Source organism: Suncus etruscus, chromosome 15, assembly GCF_024139225.1.
Source record: "Suncus etruscus isolate mSunEtr1 chromosome 15, mSunEtr1.pri.cur, whole genome shotgun sequence".
NCBI lineage: Eukaryota > Metazoa > Chordata > Mammalia > Eulipotyphla > Soricidae > Suncus > Suncus etruscus.
Genome location: NC_064862.1, coordinates 75647008 through 75669966, shown reverse-complemented (window position 1 = coordinate 75669966; position 22959 = coordinate 75647008). Strand labels below are relative to the sequence as shown.

The window sequence follows — 22959 nt, the reverse complement described above, 5'->3', positions numbered from 1 at the left end:
TATGGACTCTGGTGGTGCTAGGCTGATTTTCACAGCCAGACACAAAGTGCTAGATTCACTCAACCTCATCCTATTCCAAAGCCTGGAGAGAGGACATTGGTTAAATTAACGGTCCTCTGTGTCACATAGACAAAGAAACAGAGATGTGGGGCTCACATTTCCTTATCTTTTCCTCTTCTCAAGCTTCCTCTGAAAGTTGCTCAACATTAGGCTTTGGGGTCAACCAGCCAAGGCACCTGCAAGCCTTCGAAGGCAGTTCCATACGGATCAAATTCTCCTTCTCCTACCCCTGGAAGTTAGCTGAAAATCTGGATGTGAAGATATTCTTGAAATGGAAACATGGGGATTTTATCTACAAGCAGAATGAGAATTTTATCCATAAGGAGTTCAAGGACCGTCTCACCCTGGAGAGAACTGAGGGAAAAAATGAGGGTGTCTTTGTCATCAGGGGGTTGCATAGGGAGGATGCAACCATGTACTTCTGCCAAGTGCAGTTGAGGACACAGAACTGTGCGAAGGAGTTTCAGTCCATTGAGGGGACAAACCTCACGATCATCCCAGGTGAGTTAACTGCTCAGGACTGCCCTTCTGCCTAATGCCTCCTTCTAAACTCACTCTCTATAGTTCAGTTTCTCCAATCCTTCCCTTCTCTTCCTGCATCTATTAAATCTCTAGCTTCTCTGTTTGTAATCATTTGTTGGCTACCTGTGCTCATAGTTTTCTGATTTTCTTCAAGGCAGGTTTTGCTATGATTAGGGAATTATTTCCATAGGGACTGAATATTTCATTCACCTAGATAAATTCTTCCCATCGCTCATCATGAATGTGGAACAGGCAGATGGGCTAGTGGGAATGTGTTAGATGGGGTATGTCTGGGTCCAATCCCCAACCTCAGGACCCCTGAGAAATACCAAGTGTGGTCCAGATATAAGAAACAAAGTGAAGTAGTGGTTTGTACAGATGAATTTTGTATACCTGACACGTTCTGGTCCTTTCCACTGGCCACCCACTTTCTACAGACTATGCCCAACTGTGACCCAAACTCCAGGCCCTCTCCTCCTCCTGGAAAACCCCTGTGTACAGAGAGTCACATATCCCAGAACACTCATTTATAAAGAAGGGAGGAGGAAGGTATATCAGTGACTACATAGCCTTTCTGAGTGGAAACTTCCTTCATAATTACTGGCTACTTGGGGATCCAGCTAGGAAAGGTGCTTAATATGGCAGGAAACGTGCCACTTGATTTTAGAGACCCATTGGAGAAGTGAGGTTTGCTACATCCAATGACAGATATTGAGGGTGTGTCACCCAAAGACCTGCTAGCTGTGACCATAGTGGGTCCTTGCCCTCCTCAGGCAGCCAGCCAGGTGAAAGAGATCAGCCCCAAATCCCAGCAAGTGGGGTAGGATGGAAAGTAGCTGTCAGTGTTCAAGACAGCCTGAGAAGCTCTGCATCCCTTGTCCTCCCCTCTGTTACTCTTTCCACTGCTTCCTAATTCTTCGAGGCCACTCCATAGAGGAAAGTTCCTGAACCTTAAGGCTCTAGGCTATGGCTATCCCAAGAGTGAGCAGACATGATCCAATCACCATAGGGTAATATGGAGCTGAAAGGGAGATGAGAGTGGATCAGGCCTGACACAGACAAGGGTCTCCAAGAAAACACTGAATATCATTTTTTTGGAACTGGAGGAAGGACAAGAAGTTCATGGAGTGAAACAGAGATAGGACCATGGGGAAGATGTGTCCTTGCATACAATCAATTCTCTTAGATCCTCAGCATCACATACATAGAGTAGCCCATGTACTGCCAGGAGTACTGAGTGCAGAGTCAAAGTAACTCCTAAAAAATAAATAAATAAGTAAATCCTGAGCACGATTGCATGTGGCTCCAAATCACCAATACAAAAACAACAGAAAGATTATGGGGGAGTCTCAGTGATAGAGCTGCAATTTGGGAACCCCAAAGAGAAGGAGGGTCCTTTTTTCACTCCCAGAAACACAAGATACTTCCCTTGATGAAATTATGACCCACCTATGGTCTATTTCTTCAGCCCTTTACCACCTCACCCTGGGCATGGAGTGGGCACAGTCTTCGTAGTCAGACCTGAGATCAGCAGATCCCCCCACCCCCTGCTCACGCCATCTAACCTCAGTGTGGGGTTCTGACACCCAGGATGTCGCATCTTCTCTCTAACGCAAGATATGTCACCTATCAACATGCAGGACACAGGCCCGGGAGAAGCAGAGAACAGGGCAGAGACAGAGGCACACACTGAGTCCTCAGGAGCTGAGGTGGGACAGAGGGGAGAGGGGCAAGAACCCAGCCTTCAGGGTCAGGATGTTGCACCACACCTAATGCTGGGTGGCACCTCAGCACTGCACATAGGGAGGCCTTTGTACCACAGGACAGGAGCAGCCAGAAAATGCTGGTAACTCTCAGGATTCCCCTGCCCCTTCCCTGCCTGTTCCTCCCTCTGCTGTGCCCCGAATCCCAGGCAGTCCCTCAGAGGTCTCTGGTCACCTCCTTTCCTAGCAGAGCAAGGAATGGGCCCATCCCTGCTGCTACTGCTGCTGTGGCTGCTTTTGCCCATCTAGCCTCTCTGAAAAGAGATGTGTGGTCAGAAAGGTCCATCTTGCCCTGACATGGGACAGTGCTTTGCTGGTCTCCTCAGCCAGAAGCAAAAGGCTGCTACCCAGTACTGGGTTCCCTCAAACTCACCCTCTTCCAAAGCCTGCAGAGAGGACTCTGGCCTGGTACAGTTGTGAAGGAAACCTCAGGCTCCAAAACCAGGACCTGGAGACATGCGGGTCTGGAAGCAAATATTGATGCAGGAAATAATCCACACAGTGAAAGGGGACAAGAATGGATTCAGGAATTTTAACACTCAGGCCAGAAATTCCAACATACACATCTTCTGCTCCTAAGAAGGAGGGCAGCTTAGAGGAGGAAGACTGGATAATGAATGCACTACCTTCCTGAAACCTGGACTTTTATTCGTATGAGTCAGACCAGGTATTAGGGTAGAGAACTAATACTTAGTAGGGAGGGACCCAGTAATTCAACAGAAGGTCCTCCCTGTCACAGAGATAAGGGAACAAAGATGTGGGGCTCACAGATCCATGTTTCTCCCTCTTCTCCAGTTCCCCTGAAAACTGCCATGTAAATGCTGGCACTGGGGTTAACCAGCCAGAGCACCTAAAGCCCATGAGGGCAACTCTATCTGCACCCCCTTTTCTTTCTACTACCCTTGAGAATTCGTTAGGTATCCTAGATAAATGTGCAGACAGCCTGGAGATGCGGAGTCTTTCGGGGGATTACATTTACAGTGAGACTTAGAGTTTTACCCATGAGAAGTTCAAGTCCTGTCTCACATCTGTAAAAGACATAGGGAAAGGACAAGGGTGTTCAGGGGCTGCAGAGCAGGACAAAGACAGGGACTTCTGCCAAATGTAGCTGCGCAGATGTGACAAGTAGGTGGTTCAGTCTATCCAGGGCCTATCCAGACTCATGGTCACCCCAAGTGTGTTCATTGTTCGGGCCATTCCCAACGTATTTTCTCAATTTCTATTTCACTTACATTTCAGATGAATTTTTCATCAACAAATCAAGTTCAAAGAGCCTGGCAACACATGGGTAGGGGACTTGCCTTGCACACAGCTATCCAGGATTGATCCCCAGCACTACATATGGTGTCCCAAGCCTTGCCAGAGGAAGCCCTGAGCACCAGTTGGTGTGCCCCTATTCAAAAAATAAAAAAAGAATTTATTTTATTTTATTTTATTTTATTTTTTTTGGTTTTGGGTCACACCCGGCAGCGCTCAGGGGTTACTCCTGGCTCTATGCTCAGAAATCGCCCCTGGCAGGCACGGGGACCATATGGAATGCCGGGATTCGAACCACTCTCCTTCTGCATGAAAGGCAAACACCTTACCTCCATGCTATCTCTTTGGTCCCAGTAGATAAGAATTTAATTCATGAAGTTAATGTGGTAATCAGGCTCTTTTTAAAATAGATATGGGAAAGTAATACAAATAGTTTTAAATTTTACTCTCACCATGAAAGTTATCATTTCAAAAGAATCTTATCAGCAAATGTCACTAAGTTTGTGTTTGCCTTATTAATGAATTAATTGTTTGTTTTGCGGCCACACCCATTGACGCTGAGGGATTACTCCTGGCTTTGTGCTCAAAAATCGCTCTTAGCTTGAGGTACCATATGAACACTGTGGGATTGAACCGAGCTCCATCCTAGGCTAGAGCTTGCAAGGCTTACCTTTAGTGCCACCACTCCAGCCCCAGTCTTCTTAATTATTGAATACAGCAAGGTTGTTTTGCTGACTGGTCCCATCATGTAATTGTGCAGAGAGAGTTTGTATATTTTCTTTATAGGTCCCATATTCCTTATAGCAGTGTAGATTCAAAAGATTTTTTTTTTTCTGTTCTTTTCTTTTTTGGCTTGGCAGCCACACCTAACAGCACTAAGAGGCTTTTCCTGGCTCTGTGCTCAGAGATCACTCCTGGAGGTGCTCAGGGGACCATATGGGGTGATGAGGATTAACCCAGGCCAGCCACATGCAAAGCAAACACCCTCCTCATTGTACTATTGCTCCAGCCCATTTGGTGTTTTAGAGTGGGGCTTCACGTGTAATTGACAGGCTCCCCTGTAGCCATTGTCAGTCAAGCAGGCTGTCACAGTTCAATGAAGGCTGGAGGTTATGGAGCTGTTTCAATCCTGTGATGTGAGGCTTACTTCAGCTGTCCTAGAAGAACTCAGGGTTCTCCACAGCCAAATTCAGGAAATCGTGTGGTGGTAGGGGTCAGCCACATTCTAGACATGAGCATTGACCCCTTTACTCTCTCTGATAGAATCATGGAAGAAAACAATAGGGACCGATCCAGGTGGAGCTGGAGTGCCATACTCAGTGCTGGGCATTGAGCCAGGCTCAGCTGTGTCTCAAGCAATTCCCCTCCAGCTGTTTTATGCCTCTACTTACTACCTTGGTGTTGTCTTTGTTTGTTTGTTTGTTTGTTTGTTTTAGGGTCATACCCAGTGACACTCAGGGGCTACTCCTCCTGCCTATGCACTCACAAATTGCTCCTGGCTTGGGGGACCATATGGGTCTCCAGAGATCTATCTCAGTACGTCCTAGGTTAGCCTCATGCAAGGCAAGCACCCTACCTCTTGTACCACCACTCCGGTCCCCATTGTCTTTATTTTTAACAAATATTTTAGGAGCTTGGAGTGATAGTACAGTGGGTAGGGCTTTTGCCTTGCACGTGGCTGACCTGGTTCTCTCTCTGGCATTGCATACAGTCCCAAGATTCTGCCAGGAATTGTTGCTGAGCGCAGAGCCAGGAGTAACACCAGAGCATTGCTGGGTATGGGCCCAAACCAACCAAAACAAGACATTTGAAGGGGGTCCCTGGAGTGCTAGTTCAGTGAGTGGGTAGGGCACTTGCCTTGTATGTAGAGAACCTGGGTTTGAACTCCAACATCCCATATGGTCCTTTGAGCACCACTGAATGTAGAGCCAAAAATTGCCTAATTACCCAAAGAATTGCCTAGTTTGGCCCCAAACATATATATGTATACATATATATTCATAAACATATATGCATATATATACACACACATCAAAAACAAAAACATTGGAGGGATTTTGGGCCACACCAGTGGGTGCTCAGGGATAACTCCTCTCTCTGCACTCAGGAATCACTCTTGGCAGGTTTCAGAAGAACATATGGGATTCTGAGGCTCGAATCCCAGCTGGCCACGGGCAAGACAAGTACCTTATTTGCCGTACTATAACTCCAGCCTCAAACATAAAATCTTTTTATGGAAATAACACTGTTTTTGCAGTACCATTAAAGTTGTCAAGAAATATTGGCATCAGGATCCTCTATTCCTTACACGAAAAAGTTGCTGAAGTCTTATTTCCTCAGCCCATCACACTGGGTTCCTGCATTCTGCTGATATGTTGCCAGTGACACTGACCATTTTTCTCTTCAAAATCACCATTTTGGGACTGATGACCTACCTCGTGTGGAAGAGAAGTCAAGGTAGGTGGTGCCAGGCCCCTCTCCCCTCCCCAATCTCTCCCTCTCCTCTCCCCAACCTATCTAAATGGAAGTCATCTGTCCCCACCACCCTCCTCAGAGGGTGTCAGAGAGATTCAAATGTCTGAAAAGCACAGGGGCTGGCCAGAGAGATGGTTCCCAGTGTGTGTGTGATTTGCACAAACTAAGCTGGGTTTGAGAGGTGAGGTTGACAAGCCCTAGCCATCTGGGGACATTCTCCTTCAGCAGTTTCCTGAGCAGTTTTCTGGGAGACAGCATTGCATGCAGCATCTCCATGGGCAGGCTTCCCACCTGGGGTCTACATGAGGAGCCTCTAATTTACTGGGCTGGGGGGCAGGAAGGGGTACTAGTGAACTTCAGGGGAAGAAGTGTAAACCTGGAAAAAATTAAGAGAGGTTTCCCTGCAGGAGGACAGAGTGCTGAATAGCAGATTTCTGTCAGTGCAGGATGAAATAACTGAGACCATCTGGGCTCCCCTTGACCCTGCTCTCAAGAAGGCTGAGAACAGGGGTGCAGGGTACAGAGCTGGGTTCCTGATTGGCTGCTGAGGATAAGAGGGTATTTTTCGACCAGGCTGACTGATTTCAGGTCCTTGTCAGCAGGATTCAAGGGAGCTGATAGTCTCTCAGGAGGTTCTCCAGTGGATCAGAGCACCAACAAGAGAGGTATGGTGGGGAGGGGGGGACAGAACCCACAGGGAGACATCCTGACTGTGTCACTCCTGCTCCCCCAGAATGATGTTCCCCCTCATTTTCCCCCTACTCTCTCCAGCTCCACCTCAGCAATAGGACTCCCTGCCCCTTCCAGGCCCCCCCCCCCCCAATGACTCTCTGTTTCCCTCCGAGACACAAGGAAAGACTAAGGGGCATTCCCCAACCCAACTCTGCTCCCATGTGATCTAACACCTTCCCAGGACCCCAGTGGCTTTGAGAGATGTTCAGGATGGGGTCCTGAAAGCCCCATCCCCTACTGTAGGGCTCCTGTTGGGTGATGGTGTCAGGTGGTTTTGGGGATAAAAACTGGGTCAGGTGCATGCAAGGTGACTATGGCTCTGGACCTGTGGGAGTATTTCCCTCTTATAGATCAGTGACTCTCTGGTGTTATTTCTTCCTCATTTTCAGGAGATCACAGTTCTTCAGAGAACCCTGTTCCCACCAATTTCTGATCCACTAGAACAGAAAGCTGGTGAACGCTGATGGCCTGCCCTGACCCTGCAGTTCCTCAGCAGTTCCTCAGCAGTTCCTCCAAGATTTTTCTGCACTTGCATTTTTTCCTTCACTGCGCTGCTTCACCTATCCCACCATAATTTGAATAAACTTGCTAACAGGGCCAATTCCTGAGCATGTATAATACTCTTTGACCTGAATGATCATTTACTTGGTACTTATATAGTTCTGAAAATCTCATTTCATTTTTCTTCAGTCTTTTTGTTTTTAGGATCATGCCCAGCAATGCTTGGGTGTTACTCCATACCCTAGCAAGTAGGGTAGGACGAAAAGTAGCTGTCAGTGCCCATGGCAGCCCGGGAAGCTCCAGGTCCCAAGTCTTCTCCTCAGTCACCCTTTCCAGTGCTTCCTGAATCTTCCAGGCACATTTCGTAGCAGGAAAGTTCCTGGAATGTAAGGCTCTGAGCTGTGGCTTTTCTAAGGATAATTAGACACGATCCAACCACCACAGGATGGTGTGAAGCTGAAAGGGAGATAAGGGTGGTTCAGGCTTGACACAAGCAAGGGTCTCCAAGAACACAATGAATGTTCTTTATCGAACTAGGGATTGAACAAGAAAGGCATGGACTGAAACAGATGGAGGACAGTGGGGAGTATTAAGCAGCTTGCGTTGATCCTCAGAATCTCATATAGTTCCCCAAATGCTGCCGGGTTGACCCCTGAGTGCAAAGTAACCCCTGAGTAACCCCTGAGCAAGACTGGGTATGGCTTCACATCACCAAGATGACAACAGATAAGTGAAACCTCAGAGATAGAGATGTGGGTTGGGAACCCCAGAGAGAAGGGAAGTCACTTTGCTTCATACACAGAAGCACAAGACTCTTCCCCAGACGAAATCATAATCCGTCGATGGTCTGCCCCTCCTTCGGCTCTTGACCACCACACCCTGAGCAGGGAGTGGGCAGAGCCTGCGTGGAGTCAGTCCTGAGGGTCAGCACATCTTCCCACCATTCACCCCATCAAGCTTGAGTGTCGAATGCCCCAACCTTGATCTAAAGTAGGGCCTGACAGAGGCTCCTCAGCCCCCTCTCCCCTCCTGAGACCTGAGCTGGCCCTTTCTGATGTCACTCCATCACCGGGCAGGACACAGGTCAGGAAGAAGCAAAGACCAGGGCAGAGACAGAGACAAACACTAAGCCTTCAGGGGGTGTCCAGAGGAACTGAGGCATGATGAAGGGGAGAGGGGAGAGACCCAGCACTCAAGATCAGGATGCGTCCCTCACCTAATGGTGGGTAGGGCCTCAGCACTAAGAAGGGGAGCCACTGGGAAGTCCCTTGAGCAATGGATACATAAGCAGCCAGATTAATGGGAAATGTTGGTCACACTAGGGCTCTCTGCCTTTCCATTCCTACTCCTCACTCCTTTGTGCCCAGAACTCCAGGCACCCCTTCAGAAGGCTCAGGTTGCCTCCTCCATCAGCTGAATAAGGAATGGGCATGTCCTTGCTGCTGCTGCTGCTGTTGCTGATTTTCCTGAAAGTGTTAGGATTTGAGAAAGGTAAACTCCTCTATCTGTGAAGGTGTCTGGCCCCTGCTGTGTGTGTAGCAACAGGGAGAGAGACTGAGAGGATTTGTCTCCTTCGCCTTTCCTTCTTCTTTTCTGTCTCCTGAAATTCTGCTAAAAGGCTAAGAAAGACTCAGCGAACGTTGTCTCCTAGAGACTGCAGAAGAGTGCTGCTGCTCTGCTTCATTTTGAGGCCACATGCTCTGTCTAACTAATGAACCCCACCATAACACATAGAAAACATTACACTACAAGTGTGACAATGGGGAAATCTCACAGGCAAACACCATTCACAGAGAATGATGATGATAGTTCTGATGACCCAAAAAATACCAACCATCAGATTAATCTCTCAGATAAGGAGTTTATAATAGAAATATGGAGGATCCTCATAGAAATAAAAGAAACCATAGATCAAGCTGAACAGAACACAAAGATAGAAATCAGAAAACTCCAAACTGAAATAACACGTTGAAAAACACAGTAGCTGAAATGAAAACCTCCATGGAAAGCCTCTCCAACAAAGTAACAGCAGCCGAAGACAGAATCACTGAACTGGAAGGTGAAATGCAGAACTCCATACAGCAGAAGAGATTAGAAAATAACCTTAAGGCAAATGATCAAAGAATGGAAAACGTACTCAAAGAATATGAACAGTTGAAAATAGAAGTCTTTGATAAACTCAACAGAAACAACATAAGAATCATTGGAATCCTAGAAGCCCAGGAAGGAGATCCCCAGAAAGAATCAACAGTCAAACACATTATCAGAGAAACTCCCAGAGATAAAGATTACATGCAACCAAATCCTGTATGCCCAAAAAGTACCAGCTAAAAGAGACCTGAAGGAATGCACCCCAATTCACATTCTACCCACAAAGATGAATCCAACAGATAGAGATAGAATACTGAAAGCAGCAAAATCAAAAAGGGAAATTACATTCAAAGGAGCATCCTGAAGATTTACAGCAGACATGTCACAAGAAACCCTCAAGGCCAGAAATCAGTGGTGGGATATTGTGACAAGACTGAATGAAATAGATGCTTCACCTAGAATACTGCACCCAGCCAACTCACATTCAGGTTTGAAGGAAGAATACATAGCTTCATAGATAAACAATGGCTCAGAAACTTCACAGATGCAATACCAGCCTTAAAATAAAAGCTGAAAGGTCTACTTTAAGACAAGACAGACCAAAAGACACACCAAACTTCTACACACAGATGACATTAAATCCCATTACAAGCATCTCCCTCAATTTCAATTGTCCTATCTCTGTTTCACTCCATGAACTTCTTGTCCTTCCTCCAGTACCAAAAAATGATATTCAGTGTTTTCTTGGAGATCCGTGTTTGTGTCAGGCTTGAACTACCCTCATCTTTCTTTCAGCTCCATATTATCCTGCGGTGATTGGATCAGGTCTGCTCACTCTTGGGATAGCCATGGCCAGAGCCTTAAGGTCCCAGAACTTTCCTCTATGGAAGTTGCCTGGAAGAATCAGGAAGCAGTGGAAAGTGTGTCCAAGGGGAGGACAAGGGACGTAGAGCTTCTCAGACTGTCCTGAGCACTGACAGCTACTTTCCATCCTACCCCACTTTCTGGGATTTAGGGCTGACCTCTTTCATCTGGCTGGCTGCCTAAGGAAGGCAAGGACCCACTATGGTCACCGCTAGCAGAACTTTGGCTGACACATCCTGAATATCTGCCATTGGGTGTTTCAAACCTCACTGTTCTCAAATGTGTCTCTCAGAATCAAGTGGCACATTTCCTGTCATATGAAGTACCTTTCCAAGCTGGATCCCAAAGTAGCCAGTAATTGTGAGGGAATGTTCCACTCAGAAATGCTATGTAGTCCCTGATATACCTTCCTCCTCCCTTCTTTATAAATGAGAGTTCTGGGATTCTGTATGTGATTCTATGTACATTGGAGATTTCCAGGATGAGGAGAGGGCCTGGTGTTTGGGTCGCAGGTCAGCATAGATTGTATAAAGTGATTGGCCAGTGGAAAGGACCAGAGCAGTGTCAGGTATACAAAATTGATCTCTACAAACCACTATTTCCCTTTGTTTCTTTTAGCTGGACCACATTGATGATTCTCAGGGGGTCCTGGTGTTGAGGATTGGACCCAGACTTCCCACATATAACAAATGCCCACTAGCCCATCTGCCTATCCCCACATTCATGATGAGCAATTGGAAGAATTTGTTCTAGGTGAATGAAATTCAGTCCCTATGGAAACAATTCCCTACTCAGAGCAAACCTGCCTTGAAGAAAATCAGAAAACTATGAGCACAGGTAGCCATCAACTGATTATAAACAGAGACGCTACACAAGTAACAGATGTAGGAAGACAAGGGAATGACTAGACAAACTGAAGAGTAAATAGTGAGGTCAGAAGGAGACATTAAACAGAAGGGCTGTCCTGAGCAGTTAATTTAGCTGGGGTGATGGTGAGTCTCGTCCCCTTAATGAACTGAAACACCTTCTTCCCATAGATCTTTGTCCTCAGCTGCACTCAACAGAAATACTTGGTGGCGTCATCCTTACGCAGCCCCTGATGAGGAAGACACCTTCATCCTTTCCCTCTGTCCTCTCCATGGTGAGATGGTCCTTGAACTCCTCATGGGTAAAATTCCCAGTCTCATTGTAGATGACATCCTCATAGAAAGTTTTCCATCTCAAGAATATATTCACATCAGGATTGTCCGCTAACTTCCAGGGGTAATAGAAGGAGAAGTTGACGTAGACTGATCCACCCTCAAAACCTTGCAGATGCTCTGGCTGGTTGACCCCAAGGCCAAATTTTGGGCAATTTTTAGAGGAAGCTAGAGAAGAGGAAAAGATTAGGAAATGTGAGCCCCACATCTTTGTTTATTTGTCTCTGACACAGAGGACTGTTAGTCAGACCAACATTCTCTCTCCAGTCTTTTTTTTTTTTTTTAATTTTTACCCATTATGATTTATTCTCTACAATACTTCATTAAAGAGTTCAATGATTTGCACTCAAGAAGTTATATAGCCAAGAGGCAACCAAGTGTAATACAAAGTATTGGTCTGAAGTCTTTGCACTGAAGGCCATACAAAGTCTCTTGCTTCAGGAAAATAAGAATGAAAATAAACAGAATGAACACATAACTTCCTAGGCTCCAGAATCTCAATAGAAAATAACAAGTTAGTGAAATTATAGGTGTTTAACATATCATGGAAACAAATTTTGTGCGAATGTTAAAATTAACTCCCAAGACCTTTATAAAGATGATTTTTATTATAAACGATAAAATATAGGTAATGTCTCAACTACAAACCTTTCACGATGAAAGGGTCTAACATGAGTTGCTTTATTTAAATAGTATGAAGTGAAAAGGTTTAAGAACCTCACAGTGGAAACAACCCAACACCGACAAACTCTAGTGATCAAAGACAATCTCTTAATGTAAAACAAGGACAATTCGTAATTAGAATGTCCTAGCTGTGGTTATTATGAGACTAACTTTCCAGACCAAAAGGCACTCACAGCTAGGGGTGAAACGAACTCCAAAAGAAACCCGCCAAATTGGGCTGGTCCTTTTGAAACAGTGGCTACCTTCTGTTCCACCCAAGGACAAAAGAAACACCTAGCAGAAAACATTCCCTTCTCTTTAAACCTAGCACTCTTACCACATGTACTGGCCACCCTCATCACTGCTTTGGTCAAGCACGTGGAAGGCAGTTTAGTTCCAGTTTGGAGCCGTCATCTCCCTAAGCAAAGCTGCCACGTGGATGATCCAGACATAGTATTTTTCCTGAGAGCCACCTGCCACACATCGTGAGGTGACCATGACCGTACACTTCCAGACCACTTCCTGATTAGGCCCCGTTCAGGACTGACTGGCTGACTGACTATGTGATTCCTTATGGGGCAAAATGGTTTTCCTTGGTTGACTCTTGAGCTCCCTTGACAAGGCAAGAGGACTCGAGCTTCTCCATTGCTGGACTTAGAATGGAAGTATGAGGGAATGTGCAGGGAGTAAGGCTTCTTCACTCCAAAACCACTGAGCCTACTTCAGTGTGGTGCTGGGCTTAACCAGCCCGATTCTTGTGCACTGATTTCCCCCCCCATTTCGTGGGGGTTTTATTTATTTTATTTTTTTGTTCATTTTCTTTAAATGGCAGGTATCCTACCCTACCCTCAATAAAATAATAATAATAATAATAATAATTAAAAAACATACTATACAGTGGGGAAGACAAATAGGGCAACGTTTCTACAAGAAAAAATAGGCTTGAAGAGCATGGCACTGTAAATGCTCGCATGACCAGTCTCACTGAGCGTGTTTGGGGGTGAAAGTTTAGCACCAGTTTTTTTGCTTTTATATATATTTTTTTTAAATCTTTAGAAATTAAACACAACTTTTAACATAGAACACTTGAACAGAAATGAGTGTAGCCCTATGTATCAATACTGTTGTACAAATTGGAGATGGGTGGTTTAGTCCAGAGCTGACCACCCCGACATCAATCCATGGCACCTAAGAGTAACTGTTGTCACGAGTTTGTAACAAGACATTTATTCTCAGCAGAAGGACATCAGGAATCAAACCCTTCATCTTCAGAAGCTTCTCACTAATACTGCAAGGGAGAGGTGGCAGATTGCTAGAACACAGTGCAAAGTAGGATGGGATTATGCGGGCTGGCCCAAGCATCCCGATGTCAGCCCCCTATCTCCCTTGCACATTCCATCGTCTCACAAACAGCAGAGGAAAGTGCCAAACAAATCTGGGCCTCTTTACCCACCCTTCCAAGAAATAAGACAGTTACGCCTAGCAAGTACTATTTCTCAGACTTTATCCCTGCTCCATTCCTCAATCCTGGTTGATAGAAAACTCAAGATCTTTCAACTTAAATATCTGCCCATTTGAGAGAGCCACACCATTGCCTCATAAACGTTTAAAAAGAAGTTAAATCAAAACATTGTGTTCATTGGGTTGACACCCAATCCACTAATTTTCTAAGCATGTGGTTGAAAACCAGTAAGTACTTCACCCTTAGTATCCTTTCTTCCAACTGGACACCTCTTACAGGGATCATTTCAGCAGTGCCTCTATGGCAATGTTTTCAAAGCATCTTCCAAGTTTCCAACTTCTGTGAACTTTGCCATCAAGATGAGTGAAGAATAGGCTAGAGGGAGAAGAAATCTGCTGACAGCTATTTGGAATCAGCAACAACAGGACAGGGAACTATGCCACGTCAAAGTCTAAGTGACCTAGAATAAGATGAGCTACTTGGAACTCTGCCCCAGTGGGGTGAAGAGTCCCAGCATGGTAGGCAAGATAGAGATTCCCCTTGTTTAATTATACAGCTTTGTTGTAAAGTCCTGTAAAGGACTGAAGCACAGTCTTCCCACTTCTATAGGCAAACCAGAAAAAGGAACTCCTCAGCTGAAAGGTCCCTCAGAATATTTGCCTGAAAAGAAAACAGCTTGGAGACCCTGATTCTCTCCTATAAGGTATCCACCTAAAGCTCAATCCAAGTGCTTTTTGGAACATCTCTGCCTTCTGAGAACCTAGATCCAGCTATAGGCACTGCTACCAGTAGAGAAGTGAGGTAGCCAGGTGGTAAAGAAGAGGTCTCTCCTTTCACATTGCATGCAGTGATGACATCAGGACCTCCTGCAGGCATCCAAGTTCACTCCTCAACAGGCTACACCACAGAGCTCTGTTCAATACCAGGAGACTCAATGCAGGAAGAGTGGCAGAAAATCCAGCTGACAGTGGGATGAGAATAAAACCTTCGAGCCTTTACTGAGCACTGAGATCTGCAAGGCCATCCAAAGGGCTTCCGATCTTGATGTGGGTCTCTGTCCAGAAGCCTCAGAGAACTCTAGGTGGCCATATTCCACCCTAACATGGCGTCTGCTTACAAAGCATGGAGGTTGTGATCAACTCTTAGTTGGTAAGCAATAAACTGGAAGTTTAAAAAAAGGAATTTAAAACAACCTAAAAATGGTTCTTGTTGGTCTCCGTTGCCCAGACTGCCCGGGAAATACACTTACTCAATCTGGAAAGGCTGTAGGGGGATGTGTGGGGTTTAACCTTCATGGATAATCAATTCCAGCTTCTACTGTGTGGCCATCATACAGGTGGCAAATCACCAGTATCACCTGCATGCCGAGTCTTCTGAATCGACAAGGTAATTCTCACTGGTCATGGAGGAGCCCCAATCCAACAGAACCCCATATTGAGGAAAGGCTGAGATAAGGCTTGGGCCCCTCAAAAGTTCGGTTTCATTCACTAGAACCCCGCCCCCTCCCCTCAGTCAGCTGGAGCAGACTTGGCAACGGAAGCTAGCATCATAAAATGGTGCAGTAATAGAAGTAACTGGACCAGGAAGAGGAGGCATCTGCTCCAATGATGTCATAGCCATTGGTAGCCACAGGGGGGTGGGACTGGTCATGCAGCCTTGTGTCAGGAGTAATGATTGTAGAGGGGCGGGGCATGAAGAGTGCCATTCTGGAAACAGTGCTGTCGAGAAGCGATATATTCTGCGTAACTGATTGTCACCTTCTCACTTCGGTACCTGGTGAGTTTGATGGTTTTTCTGAATTCACTGGTAATTGGAGCCTTAAAACCACCTTTCCTGAGCAAGGAGTCTATTGTCTGGATTTGATCCCAGTCTTGTTCCTTAGCAACCTCAGGTAAATATGTAGCTGTACGTTTGACGCCTTTTTCATTGATGAATTCAATTCGAATCCCATGGACCCCCACCTGGTTAACGTGTATTCCCTGAGTCCTGAATGAAGATTCATGGCTGAGAAGGTCCCAATGCAGCCACGAAGCCGCTTGTCCCGCCCTGTCTTCCATGTCACAAAGAGCGGATAGGGGTCATTGGTGAATCTAGGGAGTCGTGGTTGTGGGAAGCCATAGAGGTGACAGTAGAGGACATCAAAGCAGTAGCAGCACATCTCTGCAGTCACCACCAGGTTCTTGGTGGTGTTGGCAGTTCCATTGGGCCGAGGGAGAGGGCTCAGCTCTCCCGATGCGGGATTCATTCGGGTAATGGGAGAGTTTCCAGGTCCCAGAGTTAAGTCCGACACATTCTCCCGACCACTGCTGCCATCCACATGCTGGTGGTTTTGAAGAGGTCCTGAACTAGAGCCGGGGACAGTTGTAGACTGGTTCCCGTGACTGTGCGTTCCACTTCCAGATAGTTTGGGCTTCTTGACTCCACAACAGCCTGCTGCCAACTTGGGCTCGAGTGGAGGAACACAACGTCTTTTTCCCATCCTGATTCAGTATTCGAGGTCTGGAATGCTGCAGAACCCTGAAATTATCAGAAACTCTCACTCACTGCGCCCTGGTGCTTGCTGGAATTCACATTTTTGAGCTGAAGTCATGCATCTCCTATGTCAAACATACCAAAGTGAAGTGGCGTGTAGACCCAGCCCTGGGCACCTCTCTCTCCAGTCTTTGGAAGAGGTTGAGGTTGAGGGAACCTAGCACTTGAGAGAAGTCCTTTGTGTCTGGTTGTGGAAACCAGCCAGAGTCTATCACAGTTCCTATTCCATGTTGGGCCCAGACTGTCCTGGCCACTCTCTGCTCATTAGGGTAGTAAGCTGGGATAGCAGCAGCAGGGGACATGGGCTGTCTTGTTTTGCTGGAGGATGATGTGGGCCTGGTCCTCAGAGGGGCTTCTTGAATTTCTGGGCACATTGGAGTGAAGAGTAGATGGGGCAGGGCAGGGTAGAGACCAGCACTTCTTGTGACTCTGGCTGCTCTAATTCCTGTTGCACAAGGACCTCTCTATGAGCAGTGTTGAGGCATCACCTAAAATTAGGTCCTAACCTTGAGTGCTGGGTCTCTCCCTAATCCCATCCATTCTGCCTCAGATTCTCTGGACACCCCTTGAGGGCTTAGAATCCCAGAGGGTTCTGCTCTGCTCTATGCTTCTCCATGGTCTGTGTTCTGCCTGGATCAGACTCCTCTGGGGGCTGCATGTGGCCCGCGGGCCGTAGTTTGAAGACCCCTGAAAGAGATCCTTCAAGAGCTGGAAGCCCAGAAAGTTTACCACCCCCCATCCAAACCCTCCCTCCAGAGCTGGGTGGGAAATGGGGAAAGCCTGGGGTTCCCTTTAAACTCCTCCCTGGGACCCAAACACTGACCAGCCCTGGAGTTTCTGAGGAAGGAAGTGGAAGGGTGCTTCGGTCACCCAAGCCCTGCACCCCTCCTAGGCCTAGTTAAAAAAGGCCTTGTCATGGCAGAGGCCTGCCATTCCCCTTGCTGGAAAAAGCTCCCGGCTCCCAGGAAGGAAAGATTTTCCTAGTGTTCATTCAGATAAAGTGCATGATTTTGTCTTCCCCATGCAAATTTCATAAAGCCCTTTCTTTTGGATTCTATTGAGAATTTGGTTATTTGGCTATTTACGGCAAATCTGTAGCTACTATTTTTCTTTTCCTTTTTGCCTCCAGCAAACTTCCTTCTTGGGTATGTATATACAGCTTTACAGAATGTTTCTGGCTACAAACTTCTTTTTATTTACTAAACTTGGAATTTACTAGGTATCCTGAATCAATACTAGGTATTCCTTTATATACTGTTATTTTCTGAAATAATTTATTTCAGAGGAGATGGAGTGGTGGCGCAAGCAGTGGGGCATTTGTCTTGCATGAGCTGACCTCGGATAAATCGCTTTTCGATCCCCCAGCGTCCCATATGGTCCCCCAAGCCAGGAGCAATTTCTGAGCGCATAGCCAGGAGTAACCACTGAGTGGTCCTGGCGGCAAGAAAGGCCCATCTTTCCATTTCACCATCATTCACCTCCATCCAGGACTCAATCATTAATATGAATTTCTACAGCCAGAGACCTCTGAGTGACTGCCTGGGTTCTGGGCACAGAAGGAAGAGCATGCAGGGACAATGCAGAGGTGTCTAAGAGTGACCAGTACTTCCTGTGATTCTGGCTGCTCTTGTTTCTGTTGCTCAAGGACCTACCCATGAGAAGTGCTGAGGCCCCATCCAGCATTAGGTGTGTGGCCACGTCCGCACCTTGTTTGCTGAGGTCTCTCCCTTCTCCCCTCCATCCTGCTCATCTCCTCTAGACAACCCATGAGGGCTTAGTGTGTGTGTCTGTCTCAACTCTGGTCTCTGCTTTTCCCTTGCCTTGTTCTGTCCCAGGATGTGGTGACAGCCAGACAGCTCAGGCCTCAGGAGGTGAGAGGTAACCTATCTTAGAGGGAGAGAGGAGGCTTCCTGGTGGTCAGGTCCCCACATTCAGGCTAGATGGGGTGAGTAGAGAAAGGCTTCTGAACTTTCTAAGATAGTTGTATGGAGGCTGTGTCCATCTTCTACAAGGGCGAGCTGGTACAGGTAGATCAAAGTGTGGCAGAATATATTTTTTATTTTTGACCCACATCTAGTTGTGCTGAGGGTTTACTCCTGGCTTTGCACTCAAAGATCACTCCTGGAGGATAAGGGACTGTAAGGATTCCTGAGGATCAAACCCAAATGAGTCACATGCAAAACAAGTGACTACTTACTCTCTGTGCTATCACTCTAGATCTCATTGACATAGTATTTCAGAGGCTCTGGATGTGAAAACAAACAGAAACTTCCCTCCTGTCCATTTCCTCATTTCTTCTTCCTCTAAGTTTGTTTTCCCTTGCATTCCCAATTCTTCTTAATCTTTTCTCGGCCTAAGAAAAGATGTTCTGTGTACTATGGAGCTCTTGTTTATATCAGGACCTGCACATTCTTTGCCTAATGAAATAATTTTGTAAAATCTAGACAATGATTTCTACAGATTTATACAGTAGGGTCTGCCATTCATGTTCCCACCCATTATTCACATAATTTCACTCCTCCATCCTTCCACTCCAGGATTTCTCCATTCCCTTCCCAATCTGAATCCTTGACAGATAGATGTTTAAATTTAGATATTGTAGTTTGGGTCTGATGCTCTCAGAAGTATTGGACTAATGGTTTAAATATATGGGTACCTCACCTCTCCATCACACATTAACCCAAGACCCCTGGTCCTTGTCCCTCTGTTCTTTATGGACTTCCCTCTCTTGCTTACCCTGCATTTCTCTCATTCCTAGCATTTTTATTTATGTAACCTACATACCTTCTTTTGGTACCATCCATTCCCTAGACATGTTATTCTATATATAACAGTTTTGTGAGAGCATTCAATATTTGATCTTATTCTTCTAATCCTCCAGTTTCATCCAAGTGGTGGCAAATTGCATAATTCTATTATCCCTGTGGCTACCTTGTACTGCTTTGTGTAAATATGCCATAGCACCATTCACTCTCTATTTGGGTTGCTTGCATATCCTGGCTCTAGCAGTAAGTGCTACAATGAGCATAAATGTGCATGTATCTCTTTAGAATGAATGTTATTGTGTCTTGAGGGTAAATACCAAGCAGTGGGATTGATGGGTCATATGGTAGCTCTGTTTTTAGGTTGTTTTTTTTTTTTTTTTGAATCTCCATATAGATTTCCAGAGGAGCTGAACCAGAGCAAAGTTCCCATCAGCAATACTAGTGTTCCTTTTTATCACTTCCTCAATAACACAGGTTAATTCTAGACTGTTTGATATATGTCATTCTCACTGGTGTGAGGTAATATCTTATTCTTAATTTGGGTCTCCCTTTGCCTCGTTTTCAACTTAATCTAGTACAGAAAAGTGGAGGGACCAGAAAGAATGCTGACCAGAAAGAATGGACCAGAAAGAGGTACCAGAAAGAAAGCTGATGACTCATACCCTCATACCCTGATTTATATATGTGATTGATTGGTTATCCTAAGGACTTCATTTTTGCAAAAACAGATGAGATAATCTTATATGCCCATTTAAGGACATGTTAAGGATTTGGTTATCCTCCAGATTTTATTTGCATAAGGAGCAATGGCACCCCCTATAAAGCCATAGAAGGGCAAGTGTAATCTGGTGGTTTCACTACTGTCATTTTGCATACACAGTCAAATTGGCTGTTCTTATCAGGTGATGTCATAGAGTATAACCAATAAGTCAGCAGAAAGAACTAAGGGGCAGGAACAGATCATGTATATAAGCCCAGAGCAGGTATAAAAGGGACCCCTTTGATTCATCTGTTTCTGACCTTACTTGCTGCAGACCACTCAGCCATTGGAGGGCAGCACTAGGGTCCTCTTTAGAAGATAGGTGGGCAAGGGGTTGGTATAACAAAAGACTCGAAGTCTTGGATGCTGGAAAGTGGTTAAGTGCTTTGGCTTGAGCCTCTTCTACAGAGCAACTGCATTTATTTCTCTAGGACCAGGGTTCCTCAAACTTTTAAACAGGGGGACAGTTCACTGTCCTTCAGACTGTTGGAGGGCCAGATTATAGTAAAAACAAAAATTATGAACAAATTTCTATGCACACTGCATATATCTTATTTAGAAGTGAAGAAACAAAATGGGAATAAATACAATATGTGGCCCGCAGGCCGTAGTTTGAAGACCCCTGTTATTTATACATTTAACAGCAGGATATTGGCAAAAATTAAAATACATCAATTTACTGGTTCCTCACTTCAATACATTATTAACAATTTTCTTTATTTTTTTTTCTTTTTGGGCCACACCCGGCAGTGCTCAGGGGTCACTCCTGGCTGTCTGCTCAGAAATAGCTCCTGGCAGGCACGGGGGACCATATGGGACACCGGGATTTGAACCAACCACCTTAGGTCCTGGATCGGCTGCTTGCAAGTCAAACACCACTGTGCTATCTCTCCGGGTCCATTATTAACAATTTTCTAAGCATGTTGACCTCATCAAAAATCAGATCTAATCTTACTATTTCTTTTTTGTTTGTTTGTTTTTGGGCCACACCCGGCGATGCTCAGGGGTTACTCCTGGCTGTCTGCTCAAAAATAGCTCCTGGCAGGCATGGGGGACCATATGGGACACCGGGATTTGAACCAACCACCTTAGGTCTTGGATCGGCTCAGTTACAAGTAGAAAAGTCTCCAAGATTCTTCTATGAAGAGGTACAAGAAAGGGTTCAGGATCTGGAGCGATAGTGCAAGGGGTAAGGCATCGAACCGTGGCTCAATCTCCCGCATCTCATATGGTCCCCCAAAGCCAGGAGTGATTTCTGAGCGCATAGTTGGGAGTTACCCCTGGGTTACTGGGTGTGGCCAAAACAAAACAAAAGACACAAAAAAGAGAAGGGGTTCAGGAAATCTAGTGCTCAAGCAAAGAATTCAACCACCCAAACTTTCTGCCCCTAAAATGGAGCACAGCTTAGTGAAAGAAGATCGGAAAAAGAGCCCCTGCCTTCCTCAGACCCCTGCTTTCATTGAAAAGAATTAGGTCCCACCCAACTTAGGGGGAAAGGGGAATACCAAGGGAATAATCCAATATACCATCACCAGATCACACCCTAGGGTGGAGTACAAATATTGATTAGGGTAGGATCAGTAACCCAACATCTTCCCCTAATTGACTTTATAGAAAAACTAAATAGGGCCTTGAGCAATAGCACAGAGGTAGGGTGTTTGCCTTCCACGTGACTGACCCAGGATGGACACAGGGACACAGGTTTGATCCCTGCTGTCCCATATGGTTCCCAAGCCAGGAGCAATTTCTGAGTACATAGCCAGGAGTAATCCCTAAACGTCATAGGGTGTGGCCCAAAAAGAAAAAAAAAACACACCAACAGAATAAACCCCACAAAATAATTCACATCCCATGATTCTAAGATTATGGCATTTGCTTCTAAAGTAAAGGTTGGCAATAGTTTGCTTAGGCACAGCAAAAGTTGTGAAAACATAATTAAAAAGAAACTTTTTGGCCTAAAAACAGGGTATCCCTACCACAAAGCATCCTGCCTTAGTGCTACCTGCAGGCTCCAGGCACAGTAATTTGTCTAACCCCATAGTGTTTCTTCAAGGTCCCAGGAAAGGTTTTTCTCAAACACAGTTTGTCATAAGCCTCTCATCCTCGTAGGAATGTCCTGTTAGAAGGGGGTCTGCCCCAATCCTGAATAGTACAGACCTTGGATCTGTACCAACTAGAATAGAAATTAAGATACTTTACCACTCAGCACCATCGCTCTGGCCCCATTATTATAGACATCTCTAAGGTGCATCCAGTTAAACATCTGCTAATTTAAACAGCTATATTAATAGCACTTGGTTTTTGGCCTGCATCCTGCAGTGCATGGGGACCACTTCTGGTTTACAGGTCTTGGGGCCACAGGATCTCTCTGTGGTCAATGTGGGTTCGATCCTGCTATCCCATATGGTCACCCAAGCAAGGCTAGCAGTGACTGATAAGTGCAGAGTCAGGAATAGCCCATGAGCATAGCTAGGTGTGTGACCTCAAAAAAAGTTGGGCCAGAGTGCTAGGACTGCCTTGCACATGGCTGACCTAGGTTTGATCCTCAGCATCCCATACTATTCCCGAAGCAGACCAGGAGTAATTTCTGAGTGCAGAGCCAGGAATAACCCCTGAGTGCCCCCAAAATAAAAACAAAGCAAACAAAAAAAATTTCCTGAGCCCCACAAGTGATCCCTGAGGACAAAATTAGGAGTAGCCTTAAACATCACCCAGTTTGGCCCCACGAAAACCAAACCAAAATAATTATAATTGAAAAGTATCATCACATTTTATTTCATAATAGACAGCCATATATCAATGACACCTGACATTTGTTTGAAAGATTGTTCACTAAAATGTCAGCAGTGCTAACTGAAGTTCTCATCATTGGTGGGAAACTTCCCAATTACTTTTGGGGTGGGGGTGTTTGGGTCACATCCAGCGGTGATCAGGAGTTATTCCTGGCTCTGCACTCAGAAATTGCTCCTGGCAGGCTCAGAGGATCATATGGGATGGCAGAGATCTAATTCAGGTCTATCCTGGGTCGGCTGCGTGCAGGACAAATACCTTACTGTTGTGCTATCACTCCACCCCACAATCACTATTATTATCACAATTATTTACAAGTAGTAAAATATGACTCAGTCCCTCTCTACCCCCAATTTCCAGTCACTCAAGGGCAATTATAATGAGTCAGTGCTCAGCTCCATCGAAGTCAAAGTGTTGAAGCTCAGAGGTCATTTGGGCACACTTAGAGGTAATCCAGGCCCTTTAGGGTTATATCCAGAGGCACAGGCTGTGTGTGTGTGTGTGTGTGTGTGTGTGTGTGTGT

General features: G+C 45.6%; 2 protein-coding genes across 3 annotated transcripts in view; one reads left to right on the top strand and one right to left on the bottom strand.

The window, feature by feature from the left end:
* MEPCE (methylphosphate capping enzyme) overlaps positions 1-22959 on the top strand; it is a 372004-nt gene that overhangs the window by 50731 nt on the left and 298314 nt on the right. The window lies entirely within an intron of this gene.
* LOC126030473 (AMMECR1-like protein) lies at positions 14878-16106 on the bottom strand. The gene is given in 2 exon segments (XM_049788686.1): positions 14878-15552; positions 15555-16106. Coding segments are annotated over 2 exon segments (816 nt in total). The 5' UTR covers positions 16069-16106; the 3' UTR covers positions 14878-15250.